This window comes from Apodemus sylvaticus, chromosome 10 (assembly GCF_947179515.1).
Source record: "Apodemus sylvaticus chromosome 10, mApoSyl1.1, whole genome shotgun sequence".
NCBI classification, from domain to species: Eukaryota; Metazoa; Chordata; class Mammalia; order Rodentia; family Muridae; genus Apodemus; species Apodemus sylvaticus.
The window spans coordinates 4,737,112-4,757,261 of record NC_067481.1 but is presented as its reverse complement, the minus strand read 5'-3'; the positions used below and the strand labels follow the sequence as shown (position 1 = coordinate 4,757,261).

General features: G+C 48.4%; 1 protein-coding gene across 5 annotated transcripts in view; it reads left to right on the top strand.

Moving 5' to 3' along the window:
• The window catches only part of Tnrc6c (trinucleotide repeat containing adaptor 6C), a 113,662-nt gene extending 95,663 nt beyond the window's left edge, over positions 1-17,999 (top strand). For 3 of the 5 annotated variants that reach the window (XM_052197844.1, XM_052197841.1, XM_052197843.1), the window contains 9 exons: positions 524-607; positions 866-1,106; positions 4,524-4,691; positions 7,521-7,712; positions 8,178-8,321; positions 12,737-12,931; positions 13,688-13,758; positions 14,303-14,442; positions 15,021-17,999. In XM_052197844.1, the coding sequence (XP_052053804.1) occupies positions 524-607; positions 866-1,106; positions 4,524-4,691; positions 7,521-7,712; positions 8,178-8,321; positions 12,737-12,931; positions 13,688-13,758; positions 14,303-14,442; positions 15,021-15,381 (1,596 nt within the window). In that variant the 3' untranslated portion in view covers positions 15,382-17,999. The remainder of the gene's footprint in view (positions 1-523; positions 608-865; positions 1,107-4,523; positions 4,692-7,520; positions 7,713-8,177; positions 8,322-12,736; positions 12,932-13,687; positions 13,759-14,302; positions 14,443-15,020) is intronic. The other 2 variants (XR_007980001.1, XR_007980000.1) reach the window with 2 other exon arrangements.
• The last annotated feature ends 2,151 nt before the right edge of the window (positions 18,000-20,150 follow it).

The window sequence follows — 20,150 nt, the reverse complement described above, 5'->3', positions numbered from 1 at the left end:
AGAAATGGTTCTGCCTGCATCTTGATTGGAGTCTAGAGGGTCTGAGTAACTTAGAGGGGCGTGGTGGCCGCTCACAAGCTGCAGCTCGAGCTCCCTGAGCACCTGGCAGGCGGCTGCACACAGCACTCTCCTCTCAGCGACTCTTGGCTGCTTCTCTGCCCGCACTGGGGGCTCTGAAGCCAAGGTTGGTTCATGTGGAAGTAACTACAGGAGTCCTCCAGTCAAGACGTCTCCCAGAGTATGTGTTGTACAGAAAATTAATCAATATTCAGCCAACATTTTGAAATAATCAAATTAGAAGACATTGTACATCAGAGCACAGAGCTCAGGTGTCCTCCATGTGCTTCAGGTCTGGTTCCTGGATTTCTTGGGTGGAGCATTACAGTTTGCTGCCACATTAGCCAGACTAGCCTTTAGTCTAGATCATTCTAAAATATTTTTTTTCTATTTTCTGAATGTAAAGAAGATGGAATTACTTGTTTTGACAGCTTTTTTAATGGTCTTCCAACTGTTCTATCAACAGGCATACCAACGTTTACAAATCCAGCAGCAGATGTTACAGGCCCAGCGGAACGTTTCTGGACCCATGAGGCAACAGGAGCAGCAAGTACGTGTCCCTTAGACCGGCTTTCACCATCAACTCTGACTTTAGTAGAGGAAACCCCATTAGGTCAACCCTTAGCTTGGCGATGGCTGTTCTCTGGTTGGACTCCCTGTTTGGGAAGTCCCGGGCTAAGTTTGGGACAGGGCCGGCCCAGCTGGTGGAGGCTGAGGTACGAGTATGTAGATGAGCAGTATGTAGATGAGCTGCGTGCTGTGCCTCACCCTGCCTGACTTGTGGGGTGTGTGTGTTTCCACCTGCCAGGTTGCGCGCACAATCACTAATCTGCAGCAGCAGATCCAGCAGCACCAGCGCCAGCTGGCCCAGGCCCTGCTTGTAAAGCAGCCTCCACCTCCGCCACCCCCGCCGCACCTGTCTCTGCACCCCTCTGCAGGCAAATCGGGCATGGATAGCTTCCCCCCTCACCCCCAGGCTCCCGGCCTTCCCGACCTGCAGACCAAAGAGCAGCAGTCTTCACCCAACACCTTTGCTCCTTATCCTCTTGGTGAGTCTTCTGTGGATTTCAGAGGTACACCAGGTAAAGGAGTCCCTCCTGTGCTAACCAAGAAGCTCTACAGCAGGCAGGATGGGCAGGACGGAACAGCTCGGCAGAGGCAGAGCAGACCTCTGAGGCTTTGTCTTGAGGGAGCAGCAGTGCCTTCAGCACAGCACAAGTACCACAGATACTTAGTAGTACCTGGGAGGCCCTGCACGGCGGCTCTCACCTGTAACTCAGGCTCCTGAGAGGCAGCGGTAGGACAATCGTGAGTTCACGAGCAGCCTGAGTTTATAACAGCGGCTTGCTTGGAGTATACTTAGGAAAACCCTCTGTGGCAAAAATGTTCAGTTCATTCTGGTTTACCATCTTTACTGTTTTGATCTTTGTGGGGTGTTTGGGTTTTTTGGGGAGGTGGCGCAGTGAACTATAGCTCAGGCTAACAATAGCTCTCAGCAGTTCTCCTGTCTCTACCTCTCAAGTACTAGAATTACAGATCTCTACCATCCTTGTTTAACCTCTGTCCTCCAGCCCCAGCTGTAGAGAGGCATTTGTGTCCTCTGGCCGGTGGGGCTCAGACTGTAACCCAGACCCTCCCTTCCTCTCTCCTCTGTAAGACTTGTGCTGGCCTGAGGTCACTCCTGCACCACAGGTGTGCTAACTGCTGCGCGCACGTGTGCGCGGGAGTGCAGAGCCTAACCTGTCAGGACAAGCTTGATGCTGGAGGCTTTATGGTACCAGCTAGGGAGAAATGTCACCAGGAACCAGGAGAAGCATTCCAGGACTGGGCTGGTAGCTGGCAGAACCTGTGGACGTGAATAAGTAGCTTCACATACACATCTCCAAGAGGGCAAAAGCCACCTGGACCCTCTTTTGTTCTTTTTCTTTTTTTTTAAGATTTATTTATTAATTATATGTAAGTACACTGTAGCTATCTTCAGACACAACAGAAGAGGGTGTCAGATCTCGTTACAGATGGTTGTGAGTCACCATGTGGTTACTGAGATTTGAACTCAGGACCTTTGGAAAAGCAGTTGGTGCTCCTGTCCACTGAGCCATCACTCCAGCCCCCCCGACCCTCTTTAGAATGCTAATAGACACTTTTGCAGAGAATGGTATGTCTTATCTTCCTACCAGATATGTAATGAATGTATCATGTCCTTATAATGAAGTGGAAGACTGCACAAGCTCCATTGTCTCCGTCACTGTTGTTCTGTCCATTGTTGTCCCCTACTGATAGAAGCACAACTGTCCCTTGGCAAGACCTAACTTAGGACCTAAACCTTCTAGAGACCAGTTTCTACCCACTGCTAACTTGTACAATTTGAGCGGTTGCTCTTTGCCTCAGTTCTGCTGTCTATTCACTTGCCTCTGCCTTTAACCCCAGCACTCAGGAGGCAGAGGCAGGTGAATCTCTGTGAGTTTAGGGCCTGCCTAGTCTACAGAGTGAGTTCCAGGACAGCCAGAGCAACCCTGTGTTAAAAAGCAAACAAACAAACAAAAGCTCTCCAGAATGAAAGGTTTGCTGCCCCCACCATGATAGGCTAAAAAGATAAATAAACCTGTAGTCTCAGCAGTAAGGAGCAGGTGCGAGAGAATTGCTGCAGTACAAGGTTAGCCTGGGCTTTGTAGCAAACACCAGACCAGCCAAGTCATGTACCAAGACCCTCTCGCAAAACAAAAGGATAAAAAATATATTATTAAAATTCAGAATTGAGACCGAGACAAACAGGAAGGAGTTCAGTGGGTAATGAGGCCATCTTTCCAGCTTACTGGGCACAGCAGAGAGAAGCCCTGGTGTGCTCAGGGCGGTCCCACAAGAGCACTTAGGATTGTTCTCACAACCAGCCCTTTCCACTGCCTTACCTGGTAGATCTGTATGATGGAATAAAGGCTTTGAAAAGCAGAGGCTGTTGAGGAGGCAGCCCCTGGGCAGAGTTACACAGCTGTTCTACTCAGGAGTGTGTGACTATGTGTAAACAGCTCAGGTGTTGAGCAAAAGCAGGGTGCATGCCCAGTGCCGTGGCACACATCTTTAATCCCCATACTCAGGAGGAAGAGGAAGACGAAGCTCTGTGAGTTCCGGGGTGATAAGTTCCAGCCTGATCTATGTAATGTGTTCTGGGACAGGCACAGAGAGAGACTCTCTCAAAAACAAAACAGAAGCTGGGCAGTCTTGGTGCACACCTGTAATCCCAGCACTTGGGAGGCAGAGGCAGGCGGATTTCTGAGTTTGAGACCAGCCTGGTCTACAGAGTGAGTGCCAGGACAGCCAGGGCTATACAGAGAAACCCTGTCTCAGAAAAAAACAAGCAAAGAAACAAAACAAAAGGAAAAACAACAGCTGGATCACAGAGCCTGCTTCCTACGTGGCAGTGCCTGGTTGCCTGGCTTTGGCAGGGCGGCCCTGGCTGGTCTGCCCAGGACAGGCCCTCAGCCCCTGGCGGCCCTGCCCTTGCTCTGTACCGCTCACCCACATGCTCCACGAGTGCTTGAGTGTTCCGCCCCTGCTCTAAAATTTAGAACTAAAGTGTTTGACTCTACTTGAGTGGCAGAGCTCCCTCTGTCTGCCCTCTGCAGACATTTGAACATTTGATTGTGGAATGGGTTACAGTGGTGTCCAGTGACTGAGCAGGACTCACTGCGGGGAGGAGGGAAGTTGTGAACAAAATCTCAGTCATTCATTGTTACCAAGAGTACTCAGGAGTCAGATGGCGGTTGATTTTATTTAATCCTGTTTACAGAATTCGTTCAGAAAATTCTTAAAGTTGTGTGCTAAGGCTGAGCTACACTACAACTAAAAACAGGTTGTTCCAGTAACTAACACAATCTTGGGATCCACAGTATGATCAAATATCCTGCAACATTTCCCCCTTTTTGTCTAAATAAAAAGGAGAAGTTTCAACTCTTAACACAGTAAAACTATTTACAATAATGAAGCCATTTCTGCCAGACTTTGCACAGTTTCCAGCTTGGTTATATTTTGTGGCCTGAGGAGTAAGTATTTTTGAGTTCAAAGTTGTGTAGACTGTTCCTGTCAGTCTCCTATGAACTCAGCAATTTGAATGTTCAGTTTGCTGTCTCAGCCAACATCCCACACCGGATTTAATGGGCTACGTAGTGAATTCCAGGCCAGTTAGGGATGGCATACTGAGACCTTGTCTCCAAGTAAAAAGCAAAGCCAAAGGCTAGCAAGGCAGTACATACCTGCGCCTCCAGCACTCAGGACTCAGGCAGGCAGAGCTCCCTGAGTTTTAGGCTGGAGTTACATAGTGAGTCCTTGTCTGCAGAAAGCTGTCAGGCAGGGGATGGAATTAGGATGGAAATGTGTGACTGTGCCTGAGGCTGGAAACTAAATCTCCAAGAGGGCTTTCATAGTGGGACCTTTCAAGGAAGAGCCAATGCTAATGGCGTCTGTGTTTTCAGCTGGATTGAACCCAAGCATGAATGTCAGCGGCCTAGACATGAGCAGTGGTTTGTCTGGGAAAGACCCGTCTCAGTCCCAGTCACGCCTGCCTCAGTGGACACATCCCAACTCCATGGGCAACTTATCTAGTGCTGCTTCTCCCCTGGACCAGAATCCTAGCAAGCATGGTATGTATGCCCTTGCCAAATGTCCACTCACAGAAAGTCCACTGTGAGTGGACTTTCCACTACTATTGACAGTGTAGCCTGGAATGCCACCTTTCTCTCTGTGCATTTCTATGAATACAATTCCAAAATCAGAAGAAAAGGAGTCTGCCATTGTACAAAACTTGTGAACTAACATCAGATCTTAGCTCCAAACTGACAATCATTGAAAATGTCCCAAAACACCAAAGACCCCAGTGTTCTTTAGTTAATTCCTTTTTTCTGCCAACAAAAAGGGCCTACTAAACCCTACAGAGATGGCTTAGCAAATCAGAGCAAGTACTGCTCTTGCAGAAGACCTGAGTTGAGTTTTAACAGCCATACTGGGTAACGGTTTGCGACTGCTTCTAACAGAAGTTCCATGTGTATATACCCACACACGGATGTACAAGTATATAATTGAGAGTTTTTTTAAATTTTCTTAATGTCAAAAAAAAAAAAAAAAGAATACTAAAAAAGAAACACCTTTCAAAAAAGTAAGTTACAAAAAGTATCAAATATAAAGGAGAAAGAAACCAAACTTCTAATGGTCGTATTGTAGGCTAGGACACGGCTCAGAGACAGGCCACGGCTCAGAGACAGGCCACCGGTGGTCTCCATTCGGTGGCAGGGCACTAGTCTTGCATGTGTGAGGTCCTGAGTTCTCTCTCCAAAACTGGAAAGGAACAAAAGAAATGTAATAGGGTTTTTAGTTTTCTCTTCATGTAAAGTAATCCAAAAGGAAAATTCCCCTAATGGATAATTTAGCAAGAAAATCTCCACATGACACCTGGACTCTTTGCATTGTTGATTTTCTCTGTATAAATCAGTGTCTACTTTGTTGTTCATAGTAAGGGCACCACTGCAGGAAGGGGGACATGGAGACACCCACAGACACAACCACTAACCAGGAAGACTCACGTTCTGTCCCCAGAAAGACTTATGATGGGCCAGTTTACCAGTGAATAAAGATTCCCAGCTTCAGGTGACTGGGGAATGATATGTAATCCCAGCAGTTATGAGATAGAGGCAGGAAGACTCGGAGTTCACAGTTATCCTTGACTACTTACAAGTTGGAGGCTAGCCTGGGTTACATTAGACTTGTCTCAAAAAATATTTTTTTTCTTAAATTTACAATGTGGCTAGGGCTATAACTCGGTCAATGATAGTTCAAGAATCTACGTTAATACCCAGAAGCACAAAAGACATGGTGCTGCACGCCTGTGATCCTAGCTCGAAGAGGCAGGCAGATCTCTGAATTTGAGGGCATCTAGTGTACAGAATGATTCCAGAACAGCCAGGGATGCATATTCACTGGATATGTGACATGAATTTAGCTGCTTAAGAGGCCAAGACAATGTCACCTGAACCCAAGTTAAGTCTGGTTAAGTCTAATTTTAAAAGGTGAGATGGAAAGATGACTCAGGTTAAAACCACTGGGTTTGATTCCCAGCACCTAAATAGTTGAGTACAACTGCCCATAACTCCTGCTCTAGGGGATCCAGTGCCCTCTTCTGACCTCCACAGGGACCAGGCACACACATGGTGAAGAGACATATATGTAGGCAACAGTCATACAATAAAAATAAATATTAAAATTTTAAAAATAAAAAGGTCAGGGAGGGTGTTATTAGGGAGACAGCTCAGCAGGTCAGAGCACTCGGCTGCACAGGCATAAGAACCCAGTTCAAATCCTCAGGAGTGATGTAGAATCTAGTGTGGTCACATATGCCTGTAACCTCAGTATGTCCAGGAGCAGAGGGGAGGATCACTGGGCTCGCTGGCTCTCGCCAAGCTCCAGGTTGAGTGACAGAGCCTGTCTCCAGGAGGTGAGGAGGACAGTGATGGAGAGGACAGCTGACAGCCTCTGTCCTCCATGCACATGGGCACATGCACAACCTAAATGTTTCAAGCCTGGGAGGCAGGAAGCCTGGGCTGCACCAGGAAAGCCCGTCATCTCAGCACTGGACGGTCGGAGCAGGAAGATCCAGGAATCCAGGGGCATCTTTAAATACACAGTATTTGAGGTACATAAGACCCTTCCTATGTCAAAAGGAAATAAGCCTTCCAACTTGACAATCTGAAATAGTTTATAGTGGCACACATCTATCATTTCAGCATTTGGAAAGGTGCAGGTTGGGAGGTCAGGAGTTTAGGGTTACTCTTTGGCTATATATGAAGTTGAAGGCCAACCCAGACTATATGATAACATCTCAAAAAACAACCCAGACTATATGATAACATCTCAAAAAAAACCAATCTAGTCTATATACCATCTCAGAAAACAACCAAGACTATATGATACCATCTCAGAAAACAGAGTGCTAATGTAGCATGTGTGTGTGAAGCCTTGGCTTTGATCCACAGCACTAAGAATAATGATGATGCAAACAGCTGGGTGGTGGTGCACACTCCTATGATCCCAATGCTCAGGGCACAGAGGAAGGTGGATTTCTGAGTTTGAGCCTGGTCTGGTCTACAGAGAGAGTTCTAGGACAGCCAGGAATACACAGAAAAACCCTGTCTCAGGGGAAAAAAAAAAAACTCAACAATAACAATGGTGTGTGATTGGTAATACTTGGGTCAGTGTCTCTAGGGGGTGGAAGCTTAGCCTAGCATACACAGGGCCCTGAGTTCTGTGCCTAGCAGCACAAAAGAATAGTCATCTAAAGACCATGTTTGAGGTAACTGACATAGTTCTCAGAGAACCCTGGACTGAGAGGGGTGAGATTCTGGACCTAGAAGGGAGGTTGTACTATATTCCTGGGTGTCTTTAGTAGAGGATTCACTCTGTTCCTGCTTCCTGTTCTGTAGGTGCTATCCCTGGAGGTCTAAGCATCGGGCCTCCAGGTAAGTCCTCCATTGATGACTCTTATGGCCGGTACGATTTAATTCAGAACAGTGAGTCACCAGCCAGTCCTCCCGTAGCTGTTCCCCATAGCTGGTCACGTGCCAAATCTGACAGTGACAAAATCTCAAATGGCTCCAGCATCAGCTGGCCCCCAGGTAAGATTGCATGGCACTTGTGGGCAACAATAGATTCAAGTGTGCCCCAAGCCTCAGAGAGCACTTAGAGATGAGGGGGCGTGGATCTGCACTGTGGGTCCTGCAAGCATCAACTCTGTAGCTTTGGGGTTTCCATTAAGACTACGTGGGGTCTGGTAGTGTCACGCATTGCTCTGTAGCTTCCCAGCTCAAGGTAAGAGAACAGCAGTGGGAGGGGGGGAGTGGGGGCAGAACTCACTCCCGCCTGGAAAGGAGTTCATACCTGAAATGGTGCTGGTACTGTTTTTTTTTTTTTTTTTTTTTTTTTTTTTCCCAAAACAATGAATTGTATGTAAGGAAGGAGAGCCTCTGGGCCTAATTATCAGATTTAGAAATTTGTACAAATATGGAAAAATGAATTTTAAGTGTTACGATGCAGTGTAAAGGTGCTCTAGTATGCAGCTCTATTTTGGTTTACATGAACAGAATTCCATCCTGGAGTTCCATGGAAAGGACTTCAGAATATTGATCCTGAGAATGACCCTGATGTCACTCCTGGCAGTGTCCCCACAGGACCTACCATCAACACCACCATCCAAGATGTCAACCGCTACCTCCTCAAGAGCGGAGGTAAGAAGGGCATCACCCTTGCCTTCTATGGGCAGGTCTCCAGGTGCTATAGAAGCTGTGTGGGCCGGGAGCCAGGTGTACATCAGAAGGTGCCAGGCAAAGCCTGTGGGCTTGTGTTGAGTGTCCTTAGCCAGTGTGCTTAGAACAATGTGTGCTTCAGATTTTGGAAGTTTGCACACACTTTCCTAATCCACAAACACCAAACCCAAAATGACTGTCTTCATTAGGGTTTTATTTCTGTGAAGAGACACCATGACCATTGCAGCTCTGATTATAAAGGAAATCATTGAGTTGAGACTGGCTTACAGCTCAGATTTTTAGTTCATGATTGTCATGGTAGGAAGCACGGGACCATGAAGGCAAACATGGTGCTGGAGAAGAAGCTGAAGAGTTAGTCCTACATCTTGATCTGAAGGCAGCAGGGGAAAGACTGGGCCACACTGAGTGTAGCTTGAATGGATAAGACCTCAAAGCTCATCCCCACAGTGTGACGTACGTCTTCCAACAGGGCCACACCTCCTTAGTGCCACTCCCTGTGGCCAAGCATTGAAACTCATGAGTCTGTGGGGGCCACACCTATTCAAACCACCACAATAACACTAACAAACACCCTCTATGGATGAAGAATCTTCAACCAGCAAGTCATTTGTAGCATTTTTTTAAATTGTTGTGTAAGGCAATCACAACTTCAGCCTTTTATGACAAGGATTTTCTTGAAATCTCTTTGATCTGAAAGGGAATTGAGCCTCTGCTCATCCCTCTGGTCTACTTTTTTGAGACAAGGTCTTAAAATGTTGTCCTGGCTGTCCTAGAACTCACTGTGTAGACCAGGCTAGCTTCAGATTCAAAGAGCTCCCCCTGTCTCTGCCTCCAGAGTGCTGGGGTTAAAGGAGTAGTGAAGGCATATCCACCACTCCCAGCCCAGTCTGTTGTTCTGCCTAAATCTTGTTGCTATTTTTTGGCACAGCCTCTGTGATGTGAGAGTGTGGGAACAGTGCTGGGCCACATTGTGAGTTAGAAAGTATGAGTGTAGAATTTACACACACTTCTTAAGTCTCAGACCAAAACAGCACCCACCCTGTGATCTTAGACTACTGATCAATGTTGGCAGCCAAGTAAGTGGCTTAGGCCTGTTGGTGGAGCAGACATCTTTTAAAACTGAAGGCCTAGGAGTTACTGTCAACTAAGTGGCGCTAGGAGACGCCAGAGCATGTGCAGTGGTGCAGTTGACTGAGCAAGGGTGACCATGGAGGTCATTGATGCTGTGTGTGTTGCTGGGCGTAGCAGCCAAGCTCTGCCTGGGCCTTGGTGGCAGAAGCTCTTCTGCCCTGCTGCCAGCAGACCTGGCACCACCGTCCCCAGCCCATAGCACCTTTTTGTTTTGGTTTGGTTTGGTTTGGTTTGGTTTGGTTTGGTTTGGTTTGGTTTGGTTTGGTTTGGTTGGTTGGTTGGTTTGGTTTTTTGAGACAGGGTTTCTCTGTGTAGCCTTGGCTGTCCTGGAACTCACTCTGTAGACCAGGCTGGCCTCGAACTCAGAAATCTGCCTGCCTCTGCCTCCCAAGTGCTGGGATTAAAGGTGTGCGCCACCACTGCACGGCGCCATAGCGCCTTTTTACAGACTTAAGAAAGAGTCATAGCCAGATCCAAACTCACTGTGAGGGACCCAGGTGTCTCGAGGGCAGCCCAGATGCTCACATGCTCTCTAGGAACAGGGACAGGGTCTCTCTGAAAAGCAATGGCTCTGGGTAAACAGTGATTGGGACAGATGCCACCATTACCCCAGCTCCCTGAGGGACTAAGATCTAGGATCAGAAAAGTTCTCTTGTTTTTTTATATACCAGGGTTTATATTGAAAAGTTTATATTTTTAATTTTGTGTCTTTTGTTTGAGCTGAAAAAGAAAGAGAACTGCCTATATTTAAATTCTTCTCCTTTAGGGAGGGAAAGGCCCTGTGGTCTTCAGCATCTTGGCATGGTGTTTAGCTATCTTACAAGTGGTTCTCTGCCTTGTGACTTTCTCACCTCAGGTGCTTCCTACCTATGTCTCCATGGTTTTCTGGAACTTTCCAGAAGGTCTGTCGTAAGCTTTCCCAGGAGCTGAGAGGCGTAGCCCTGTCTCCCCGCCTACTATGTCACACCGCAGCTCCTTGTACCCATCCCCACTGCTCACTGCATGCCTCCCGGGTCCCATTCTTAGTGCACATTTGGTTCTGCGGGGCTCTTCCCACTGTCTTCTCACAATGCCTGACCACTCAGTGACTTTGGCTGCAGTGCCTCTTCCTGCAGCAGTGCCTCACCTTCCTGTCTGGAGGTAGGAACTGGCCTCTAAGCCTGCAGTGTGGCTTTTCCCTTCTCTCCCTAAACAAAACCTGGGCAGGGCAGGCCCCAGCTTTTCCTGTTGGTCCATTGCTCCTCATGGACAGGGAGACCATGTATGAAGAAGCCAGGCATAGCCATGACCAGCTCAGCGATAGGAACTTGTGTGTCCTCACATGCAGAATGGGGGTGATGACGACTCTTCCTGGGGTGGTTCAGTGCGTGTAATATGCAGGTACCACCTGAGCAGGGCAGCTCTCCTTCTCCCCACAGCAGCAAGACAGGCTTGTGAGACAGGCAAGACAGGCAGCAACTAGACATGTATTTCCTGAGTGTGAAGTGGGTTAGAGGAGACTCCGGCGGGACCTACTGTGAGCCCATGTTCTACCATCCTGCTGAAGCATTCTCAAAATACTGCAGACCTTACAACTCCTTCACATAAAACATGTCTTCTAGAGTAAAATAAAGAAGAACTGTTTATAATTAAAAACAAATTTTTTGATAGGGTTTCTTTATGTAGCCCTGCTGGCTGGCCTCAAATTCAAAGAGATTGATTTGCATCTGTCTCCCTAGTGCTACCCACACTGGGCCTGATAAAAACTCTCTTAGACAAAGATAGAAGATACATACACTGTCTGAGATGTGTGGGTAAACATCAGCCAACCTCAGCCAGGTTTTTAAACTAGTGAGGTCTACCTTGTTGATGGAATCCCACAGGAAGACGATTCTGAAGGCTCTTTCTCGGGAATCCCTTTAACACTCCACACCTGGGGAAGAATGCAGTGTTGATGTAGTTCAGCATCATGTTAAAAATACAAGGCCAGGGCCAGAGAGGTGGGTCAGTGGTTAAGAGTGCAGTCTGCTCTTCCAGAGGTCCTGAGTTCAATTCCCAGCAACCACATTATGGCTCACAGCCATCTGTAATGGAATCCAATGTCCTTTTCTGGTGTATCTGAAGAGAAAGACAATGTACTCACATAAAATAAATAAATATTTTAAAAACAAAAAAGAAAAAGAAAAAGCCAGTGCTGCTAGATTGTTTCCACTCCTGTTAATGTTGACAGAGAAGTGTGTTTAAACCTTTTATACCTCCACTAGGAGTGGCTAAAGAAAAACTGCAGAATAAAAATCACCTTGCTTGATAGCATTTGGTTCACAGAGTGTCTAGCATATCTTCACTATGAAGCTGTAGTCCTCACTGGCCAATCTAGCAGGAGAGCAGGTGGGTCACATCTGTATTGTGAAGTGCCTCAGGAACACATGGGGTGGGGGTCAATGGCGGTGAGCTTGGACCGATGAGGGAACTGGGTGGGTGGAGACCGATGCTTTTAGATTTCTCCCAGTGATGGCATCCCCAGTCAGCGTGCCTGTGGCTGTGTCTGTCTCAATTCAGAAACAGTAAGGGCATCTAAGTCTACAGCTAGGGCTGTAGACCCTTGGTCCCTAGACCCTTGGGAGTTCACAGTGGCTATGGGAAATGTATCTGTCAGAAGGAGCATTTTTCTGATGGGGGCTAATGCCCTAGACAGTGTATAAGAAGCCTGTGTGCAGACCATGCTTCTGAGCGTGACCAGCGCAGCACAGCTTGCTGATGGTAAGTTGAAGACTGAATTTCAGAAAGCTAGGGATGTGGCCCAGCGGACAGACTGCATGACCAGCACTCACTAAGCCCTGGAATCCATTCCCAACACCAAATAAATCAGGTATAGTGACACGTGCCTGCACATGTGCCTGTCACTCTATCACTTGAGAGGCAGAAACGGGAAGATTACCACAGGCTCAAGGCCAACCTTGGTGATCCTATCTCAATCAAATGGACACAAATTTTTAAAAAAGATTAAACTTGAAGTGTCAGCAGTCAGCAAAGTCTACACAGCGCACATGTGGTATCTTTGAGCAGAAGTTGGAAGCAAATAAAGCTGGGAGCTGAGGCAGAAATGTCATCCGGCCCCAGCAGTCCTGTCGGAGGCCAACGTGGGCAGCAGAGAGACAGGGACAACAGGAAACAACACGCTTGGGTGCTTTGTCATTGTTGATGTTTCCTGTCTGTAGTGTCGGTCACTGTGCGTATACATACACATGCTGTCTGTCTCCCTCTAGGCAAGCTGTCTGATATTAAATCAACATGGTCCTCAGGTCCAGCCTCTCACACGCAAGCCTCTCTGTCTCATGAGCTGTGGAAGGTACCCAGAAACACTACTGCACCCACCAGGCCGCCTCCAGGCCTAGCCAATCCCAAGCCTTCCTCCACCTGGGGCACCAGCCCCCTCGGCTGGACCAGCTCCTACTCCTCGGGTAAGCACTGCTCAAGTAACTTCTGTCGACAGGGCCAAGGGCACTCGCAGCTACTTTACGTAGGGCTTAGTACATAAGGTTTAGGAAGTGTGCCTGTTCTATCCCATGCCTCTCATCAGACCCCAGGAGCCTGGGAGGTTAAAGAGCTGAGCATCTTATACAGGCACCACATGGACTGTGCTGTCCTCAAGAAGACCATTCTAGGCTTCCTACCCATCTCAGCCAGCGCTGAGGTCTGAATTTCTTCACAAGGTTCCATGGAAATGTAAGGGCTTTCCACACCAAAAAGAAAGGCACCTTTGAAATGTTTGTTATGCTGCCTGGTAGGTCCCTCCCACCAAGCACCTGCATCACTGTGCAGTCACAAGACAGCTGCAGATCCTGCGAGCAGCGTGCCTCAGCCTCAGGCAGCAGCCCTGCCCGCTGCACTCCCTTGTCTCCTTAAGCACAGTTGTAAGTGTGTTGACTCCAAGTGAAGGCTCAGGAGCGGCAAGGCAGAGACTAGAACTGTGGGTGACTCTCGGGAACCCATCCAATCTGACCTCCTCCCAATACAGACAGAAAAGGACTGGGCTCCCGGTGTCCAGTGTAGGAGGCAGGCTTTTCATGGCCCTAGATGAACTCTGCAGTACTTGTGAGCTTGGGCTTACCCAAAGGCACCACAGATGGGATCAAAAACTAAAGCTTGCTGGATGACTTAGTTAAAACTAAAAATATGGCCTGTCAATTGAGTTCCTGTCCCGTGATTCGTCACAGGTTCTGCATGGAGTACTGACACCTCAGGAAGAACAAGCAGCTGGCTCGTTCTGCGCAATCTCACACCCCAGGTACAGGTGCTACCATGGGGGTGGGGAAGTTGTCATGTCATGGCAAGGAGGTAGTGCCTACTTTGCCCCAGGAGCAGATAACTGTGTCATGCATCTTCCCTCAGAGCCCAGAGTGGCAGAGGCGAGTATGAGTGCAGGGAAGAGTAGATGTGGGCGAGTGTCGGTGAACACAGGTTTCTCTCAGCCATGTTCCTCGTGGCTTATTTGCCCTTCCAAAGATGACAAATATACTCTATAATGAGAACCGTCTATCTTATAACCACACCATTCGATGGCGTTTGGCCCTCTCGGCTCTATGTTCAGCCTGTAGTACCATTCCCTGGCACAGAATGGGCCTATCACTACAGGGCTCCCAGCCTGCTGCTGTGTCTTTTGCAAACTGCAGAATCCAAAATGGGACTTTGTCCCATACTTGAGTGGCCTGGCCACAGAGGCATCTGTCACTGTCCGCCAGGTGTGAGCCCATCAGAGGGAGTGTGTTCTTGTGTGCAGTGCTTACATCCAGCCTTCGCTACTCCTCACCTACCCCTTGCTTCTCCCTCAGATCGATGGTTCTACACTGCGGACGCTGTGTTTGCAGCATGGGCCTCTCATCACATTCCACCTGAACCTAACCCAAGGCAACGCTGTGGTCCGCTACAGTTCCAAGGAGGAAGCCGCCAAGGCCCAGAAGTCTCTGCACATGTATGTTTTCCTCAGACCTCTCATACTGCCAAGTAGCCACAAGTGCCCGACAGTGTTAGAGGGGCAGGAATGCTGTGGCACCCCACCTTGCACCCCAGGTAGTCCCCTGAGCAGTAGAACTGTGCCTGGAGGCTGGAGGTCCAAGGCAAAGTGTGGCAGGCCTGACTTCTGAGGCCTCATTCCTCTGCTTGAAGGCAATGGTCCTCTCCCTGTGTCTTGTGTAGTCACTGTGGTTTGTGTCCGTCTGTGTGTCCCCTAGGAAGAGACCAGAAGGAGCCCCTCCCCTCCCAGATTCCAGGGTTGTTCACAGCAGGCCACTGTCTCCTGGAGGGTGCTTTCCATGCAGAGTACACAGCCCTGCCCTAGTGTTACCTGAGATGTGGGACCCCCTTTGCATAGCACATTTGAAGACGTGCATTCCACACATCAATCTTCTGTGGCTGTGGGCGTCTAAAGTGAGAGAAACAGCCACAGGCTAGGTCATGGTAGCCCGAGACATGGTGATACTTTGACCTGCCTTTGCTTGTAGTACAAACTCAGAACTAGGGCAGTGTACTTACCAGCCTCTTGCCTCGTAGGTGTGTACTGGGGAACACCACCATCTTGGCTGAGTTTGCTGGTGAGGAAGAAGTGAACCGGTTCCTGGCCCAGGGCCAAGCCCTCCCGCCCACCTCCAGCTGGCAGTCCAGCAGCGGGGGCAGCCAGCCCAGGCTGGGCACCTCGGGCAGCACCCACGGCCTAGTGCGCAGCGACACTGCCCACTGGAACACCCCGTGCCTGAGTGGCAAAGGCAGCAGTGAGCTGCTGTGGGGTGGGGTCCCCCAGTACTCGAGCAGCCTGTGGGGCCCGCCCAGTGCTGACGATGCCAGAGTGATCGGCAGCCCCACGCCTCTCAACACTCTGCTGCCTGGGGACCTGCTCAGCGGCGAGTCCATCTAGGGTCACGGTCACTGAGGAGAAGAGAGCAGGCCGTGCAGGCCTGGCTCTGCCGCTCCCTCCACCTGATGGACAAGCTGCCTCTCGAGTACCTCTGTCCAGTGCTGAAGATGAACCTTGGCCTCAGCCCTTGCGAACTGTTGAAGACAGTGCGGGCTGAGTTTGGTCAGTGTCATGTGCTAATGACAGGATGTTCCTCATAGCTTTTTATTTCATGTCGTCTTATGTTTGTACAGTGTGTTGTCATTTTGAGTTTTAAGTATAAAAGCTGCTTAGAATAGTTCTATCATGAAGGGCACTTTTCAGATTGTGGGCTGGAAAGGGTTATTTTATGGCGGGGTGGGGGGAGACTTGAAGCCTATTTAAAGTGAGCCTGTGACGATTATGCACATTACCAGAGGCGGTGGGCGGGACAGGCAGCTGCGTTGTGCGGGCACAGAGCTGAGGCGCGTGGCCAGTGCTCTGTCCCCCTGATCGCCTGCGCACATTACCCTTGTTTCGTTACCTTTTCATGTCATTTTTTTTATCCCAAAAAATATTTTTTAAAAGTTTAAAAAAAAAAAAAAAGACATATCAAACATGCAAATACTTGAACCCAGCAGGCCAATACCGAAATGTGAACACCTCCACGTTGACATCCGTGCACAGAAACAGGCTCTAGGAAATGTCTACGTTTGTAGCCTACGTGTGTGTGCGCGCGCGTGTGTTTGTGTGTGTGTGTGTGTGTGCGTGTGTGTTTATGTTTGTGTGTGTGCATGTGCATATGCTCGTGTGGTACATACAGTGTGTAGAGCAGTGTGTGTGAGCATGGTCTTGCACAGTTGGTGCTTAACTGTGCATGTGTGTTTGAGAGCGTGCGAGGGATCTAACTGTGGGTTTCCCTTCTATTCAGTATATGCTTTTGTTTGGCTGGTTTTTTGTTTTTTGGTTTTTTGGTTTGTTTTTTTGTTTTGTTTTTTGGCTTTGGTCAAATGTTCTCATTGTTGTTATTGCTTCTAACTTTGCACTGAGATGTCCCTGCCCTTCCTTTAGCTAATCCTAAACAGTAAAGAGAATTCTCGGGACAGGGCTGGTGACAATTCATGTGTAAATGTTTACTCAAGGACTCTGTTGTTGCATTTAAAGTTACAGTGTATATCTCTGGAGAAATAATATGTCTATCTACCTTTAGCAGCTTTTCATTGTGGACTAATGCGAGAAGATTATTACCAGAGTGTTGCACCACTTCCCATCTGGAATATAAAGTTAAAGAGAAAAACAAACTGTTGTTGAACTGTGGCCATAGATTCTTGTAGAGACTGGGCGCCGCGAGGAGCGGCCGCGCACTGGGACGTGGTTGTGACTGCTTTGGAGGAGCTGTGCTTGGGCTCCTACCTGTTTACAGACGTTTTTTTTCTCCTTCAGACTTTAAAATAAAATTTAAAAAAAAAATTTAAAATGTTAAAAGGAATAAAAAAAAAAGACTTCCATCATTAAAAAAACAAACAAAAACAAGCAAACAAACAGAAACCTATTTTCAGATACAGATGTGTTGCTTCAGAGCTCTGGGATGGGACATGCTGCCCCTCCAGCCATCGCGGATGGACTCTGTTGGCTGTCTTCACCCCTCCTCAAGGTGACAAGGCCTGGTGGCCTCTGTCTTGCACACGCCAGCTCGCTCTCAGGAACACCAGGGCTCCCGAGGGCGGCTCCACACCACTTCATGTATTTTTAAACCCAACTCCTAGCACTGAAGATGTTATTTAAAAAAAAGAAAGAAAAAAAAGAAAGAAAAAAAGAAAAAAAGCCACACACACAAAGAAGAAAAATACCTAATCTCTAATGTGTAGCAGTTACATATTTACCAAATAATGGACTCAAAAGAAATAGATGTTTGAAGAGTGCTTTATATATTAAAAATTGCTTTATGTTTTAAAGATGATCAATGTTTTGATTGTTTTACAAGGAAGAAAGACAATGAAATAACACACCCTCAAGTATGTTTTAGAAAAATATATGAACATTGTACTCCCTGCCTATGTGGTCAGGAAACTTGTGCATTACATTTTTTTAATTAGCTTTTTAATGGTTTTATCAAAACAAAAAGAAAGCAAGCAAGTCCTGCAAGGTTGCAGAAAGCACTGTTTTCTTGAGGATCAGGAACTATGCACAACTGGGCTCACAACTTGTTGGAGTTTTGTCATGTTTCCCACGGAATGGCCCTCCTCAGAGTGACTGCATCCCATCGCCATTACGTGCGTCCTAGATATTTGATGTATGTATATCCAAGTATGTATATCAAATATGTGCACGCGCGCATGCATGCGTGCGTGCGTGCGTGCGTGCTCCCAGACGCACAGTTTGCCATGCTGCCGTTTAGCACTGAGTTGTAGAAAAACTCCTGTTTTAAAACTGGGGATGGAAGTAAAGGATGTTTTCAGTTTTTCTGGGCTTTCCTCCCTTTTTCCTTTTTGAATCTTTTGAATTTCAAATGTCTCTGACTCTAAAAGAAAAAAGCTTATGGCGCTTAATGCCCACCTCTTGGAATGTGGTGGTTGGACGCACACCAGAGGTTGCTTTCAAAAAATACAGCGCTTTGTTGAGTCTTAATAAACTGCAGTTTTTCTTGGCTATTGACATAATTGCTGTGTCTTTCATCTGTGAAAGGCAGGTACTTCATTTTCATGTGGTGTGGAGACAGCCTACTATGTCTCTGCTGAGTTTGTACTCATTTCTAGCTAAACTTGCAGTCTGGGCTCTTTGGTTTGAGTCGCATGTAGCCTTTGCTCTTTGTGCTGTATGTGGATCCTTTCAGTAACTACTAGGAGGAATCACAGCTTCCACGTCCTCCCAGGGCCACCACCCCACACTCATTCAGTGCCCAGTGCAGGCATTACAAAACAGTAATAATAAATGGCGTGGCTGGAGTATAGCTCAGAGGTCTCTGTGTGCAGGCACAAGGCCCTGGCTTCTGTCCCCAGCACTATCTGGAAAAAACCACAGTGGCATGTACCTGTAGTCCCAGCACACAAGGCTAAGGAGTAGCATTGCCTGAGCCCACATGCTCAAGACAGCACAACAATACCCCGGCGCAGAAAAGATGGCAGCGTCCTTCCTGAGGCTTTCATTGATCTCTCTCCCCTAAAACTAGAGTGGCTGGCTAATGTGCACCAACAGCACCACTGCCAGCAGGATCATGGGGAACACTGAAGTAGAAACACTAGGTCAGCTTTCACCCTCTAATGTTGACCCACCATGTCCTGAGGATGTGCACTGCCTACCACGGGGGACTCACAGAAAAGAACAGGAGCTACGAGTTCTGCCAAGGAAATCAGTGAAGGGGCCCCTGGCCGCAGGGGAACCCAAAGACCAGAGGACGAATGAGACTCAGAATGTCATGCTGCCCTTGGCCTCCCAGGGACTTCAGCTCCATCAGCGGAAGAACAAAGCCAGACGAGTAGTGGCCCACGCATGGCCGGGGTGCTTTCGTCTCTTGTGGATAAAGAAGCAGTGGCTGGTGTCTGAAATGCTGTGCCTCAAAGACTTCCAGGGAGTGGACAGTCAGCTTTGTGGCGGAGGTGACACATACCCTGGCCATTGAAGCTGTGTTGGATTCCTGACAGTAAGGAGCAGAATGATAAAAGACCAGCGGGAAGGCCTATGTCAGGCACCCAGGAAGTGGGAGGTTTGGACCTGCCCTATCACTGCACTGTTCTGACAAGATTGGCACAGCAGTGATGGCAGAAGGCAGGGTGGCTGGACAAGGTGGTAGGATGGCAAAGGAGAGACCTGCGGAAGTAGGCAGGAGCTAGGATGGGAACTACTGTGGGCCGGCCTAGACTGAAGCTGGAGGAAGACATTGGTGGCAAGGCATCTCAGGAAGCTCCTTTGCAGCCAGAGGACTTTGAAAAGACCCGGAAGGCTGGGGTGAGGTGTGCCCCTGGGTGCCAGTGCTTCTCAGGGAGTTAGTACTGATGAAAGCACCCTCACAGGCTCTTCTCCTGAGGTCTGTGAATCCCATGCTTGGGAACAGCCTTCTGCTTAGGTGTCTGTGTGACAGATGGTGCCAGATTGCAGCCTTGACCTCTTAGAATCACGGTGCTAGGGGTGTGTACTCGTGATGGGTCATCTGGGCCGTATACGTGGTTCCAAACCCCATGAGGCTCCCCTGTGCAGCCAAGACCAAGAATCAGTAGTGACAGGAATGGTGACCCTAGCGTGGGGTGGAGGGTAGAGTTGTACATTCTGTGTTATGTGCAGGTGGACAGCAAACACAAGCTCCTTCCCTCTCTTCCCATGCCCAAGACACTACACTGATGAGGGTGATTCTGCCGCAGAGCCCATCCCAGAGTAGGGTATAAAAGGGTAGGAGAGACAAAGGCATGGCGGCAGAGGCAGACTTCCCGGCATCTCTCAGCTCTCCTGGATCCTCATGTTGGAAGTCACTCCACACCAGGGCCTGGGCTGACAGGGCCCAGTGCTGGTGACTATAAGACACCCGGGCAATTTCCCCTTCTTAGTGGTATGTCCTGACCCTGTGAGGCAGAGCTGGGCTCCGGAGGTCTGAACTGATAACTAAAGTTACAAGTCTGTCACCCGCTGTTGCCTTTCTGTGCAGACCCCAGGTTGGTTAGGAAATGTGGATTGCCCGCGGGTATGAGCACGATCATACTCAAGTACCGTCCTGCCTAGATCAGCTGTGACAGTCGGAGACACCAATGGCATGAGCTTTTCATGTGGCTGGCCTTAGGCGTGACACTGGATCAGCTGGAAATGGCTGGTGGCCCGCAGGG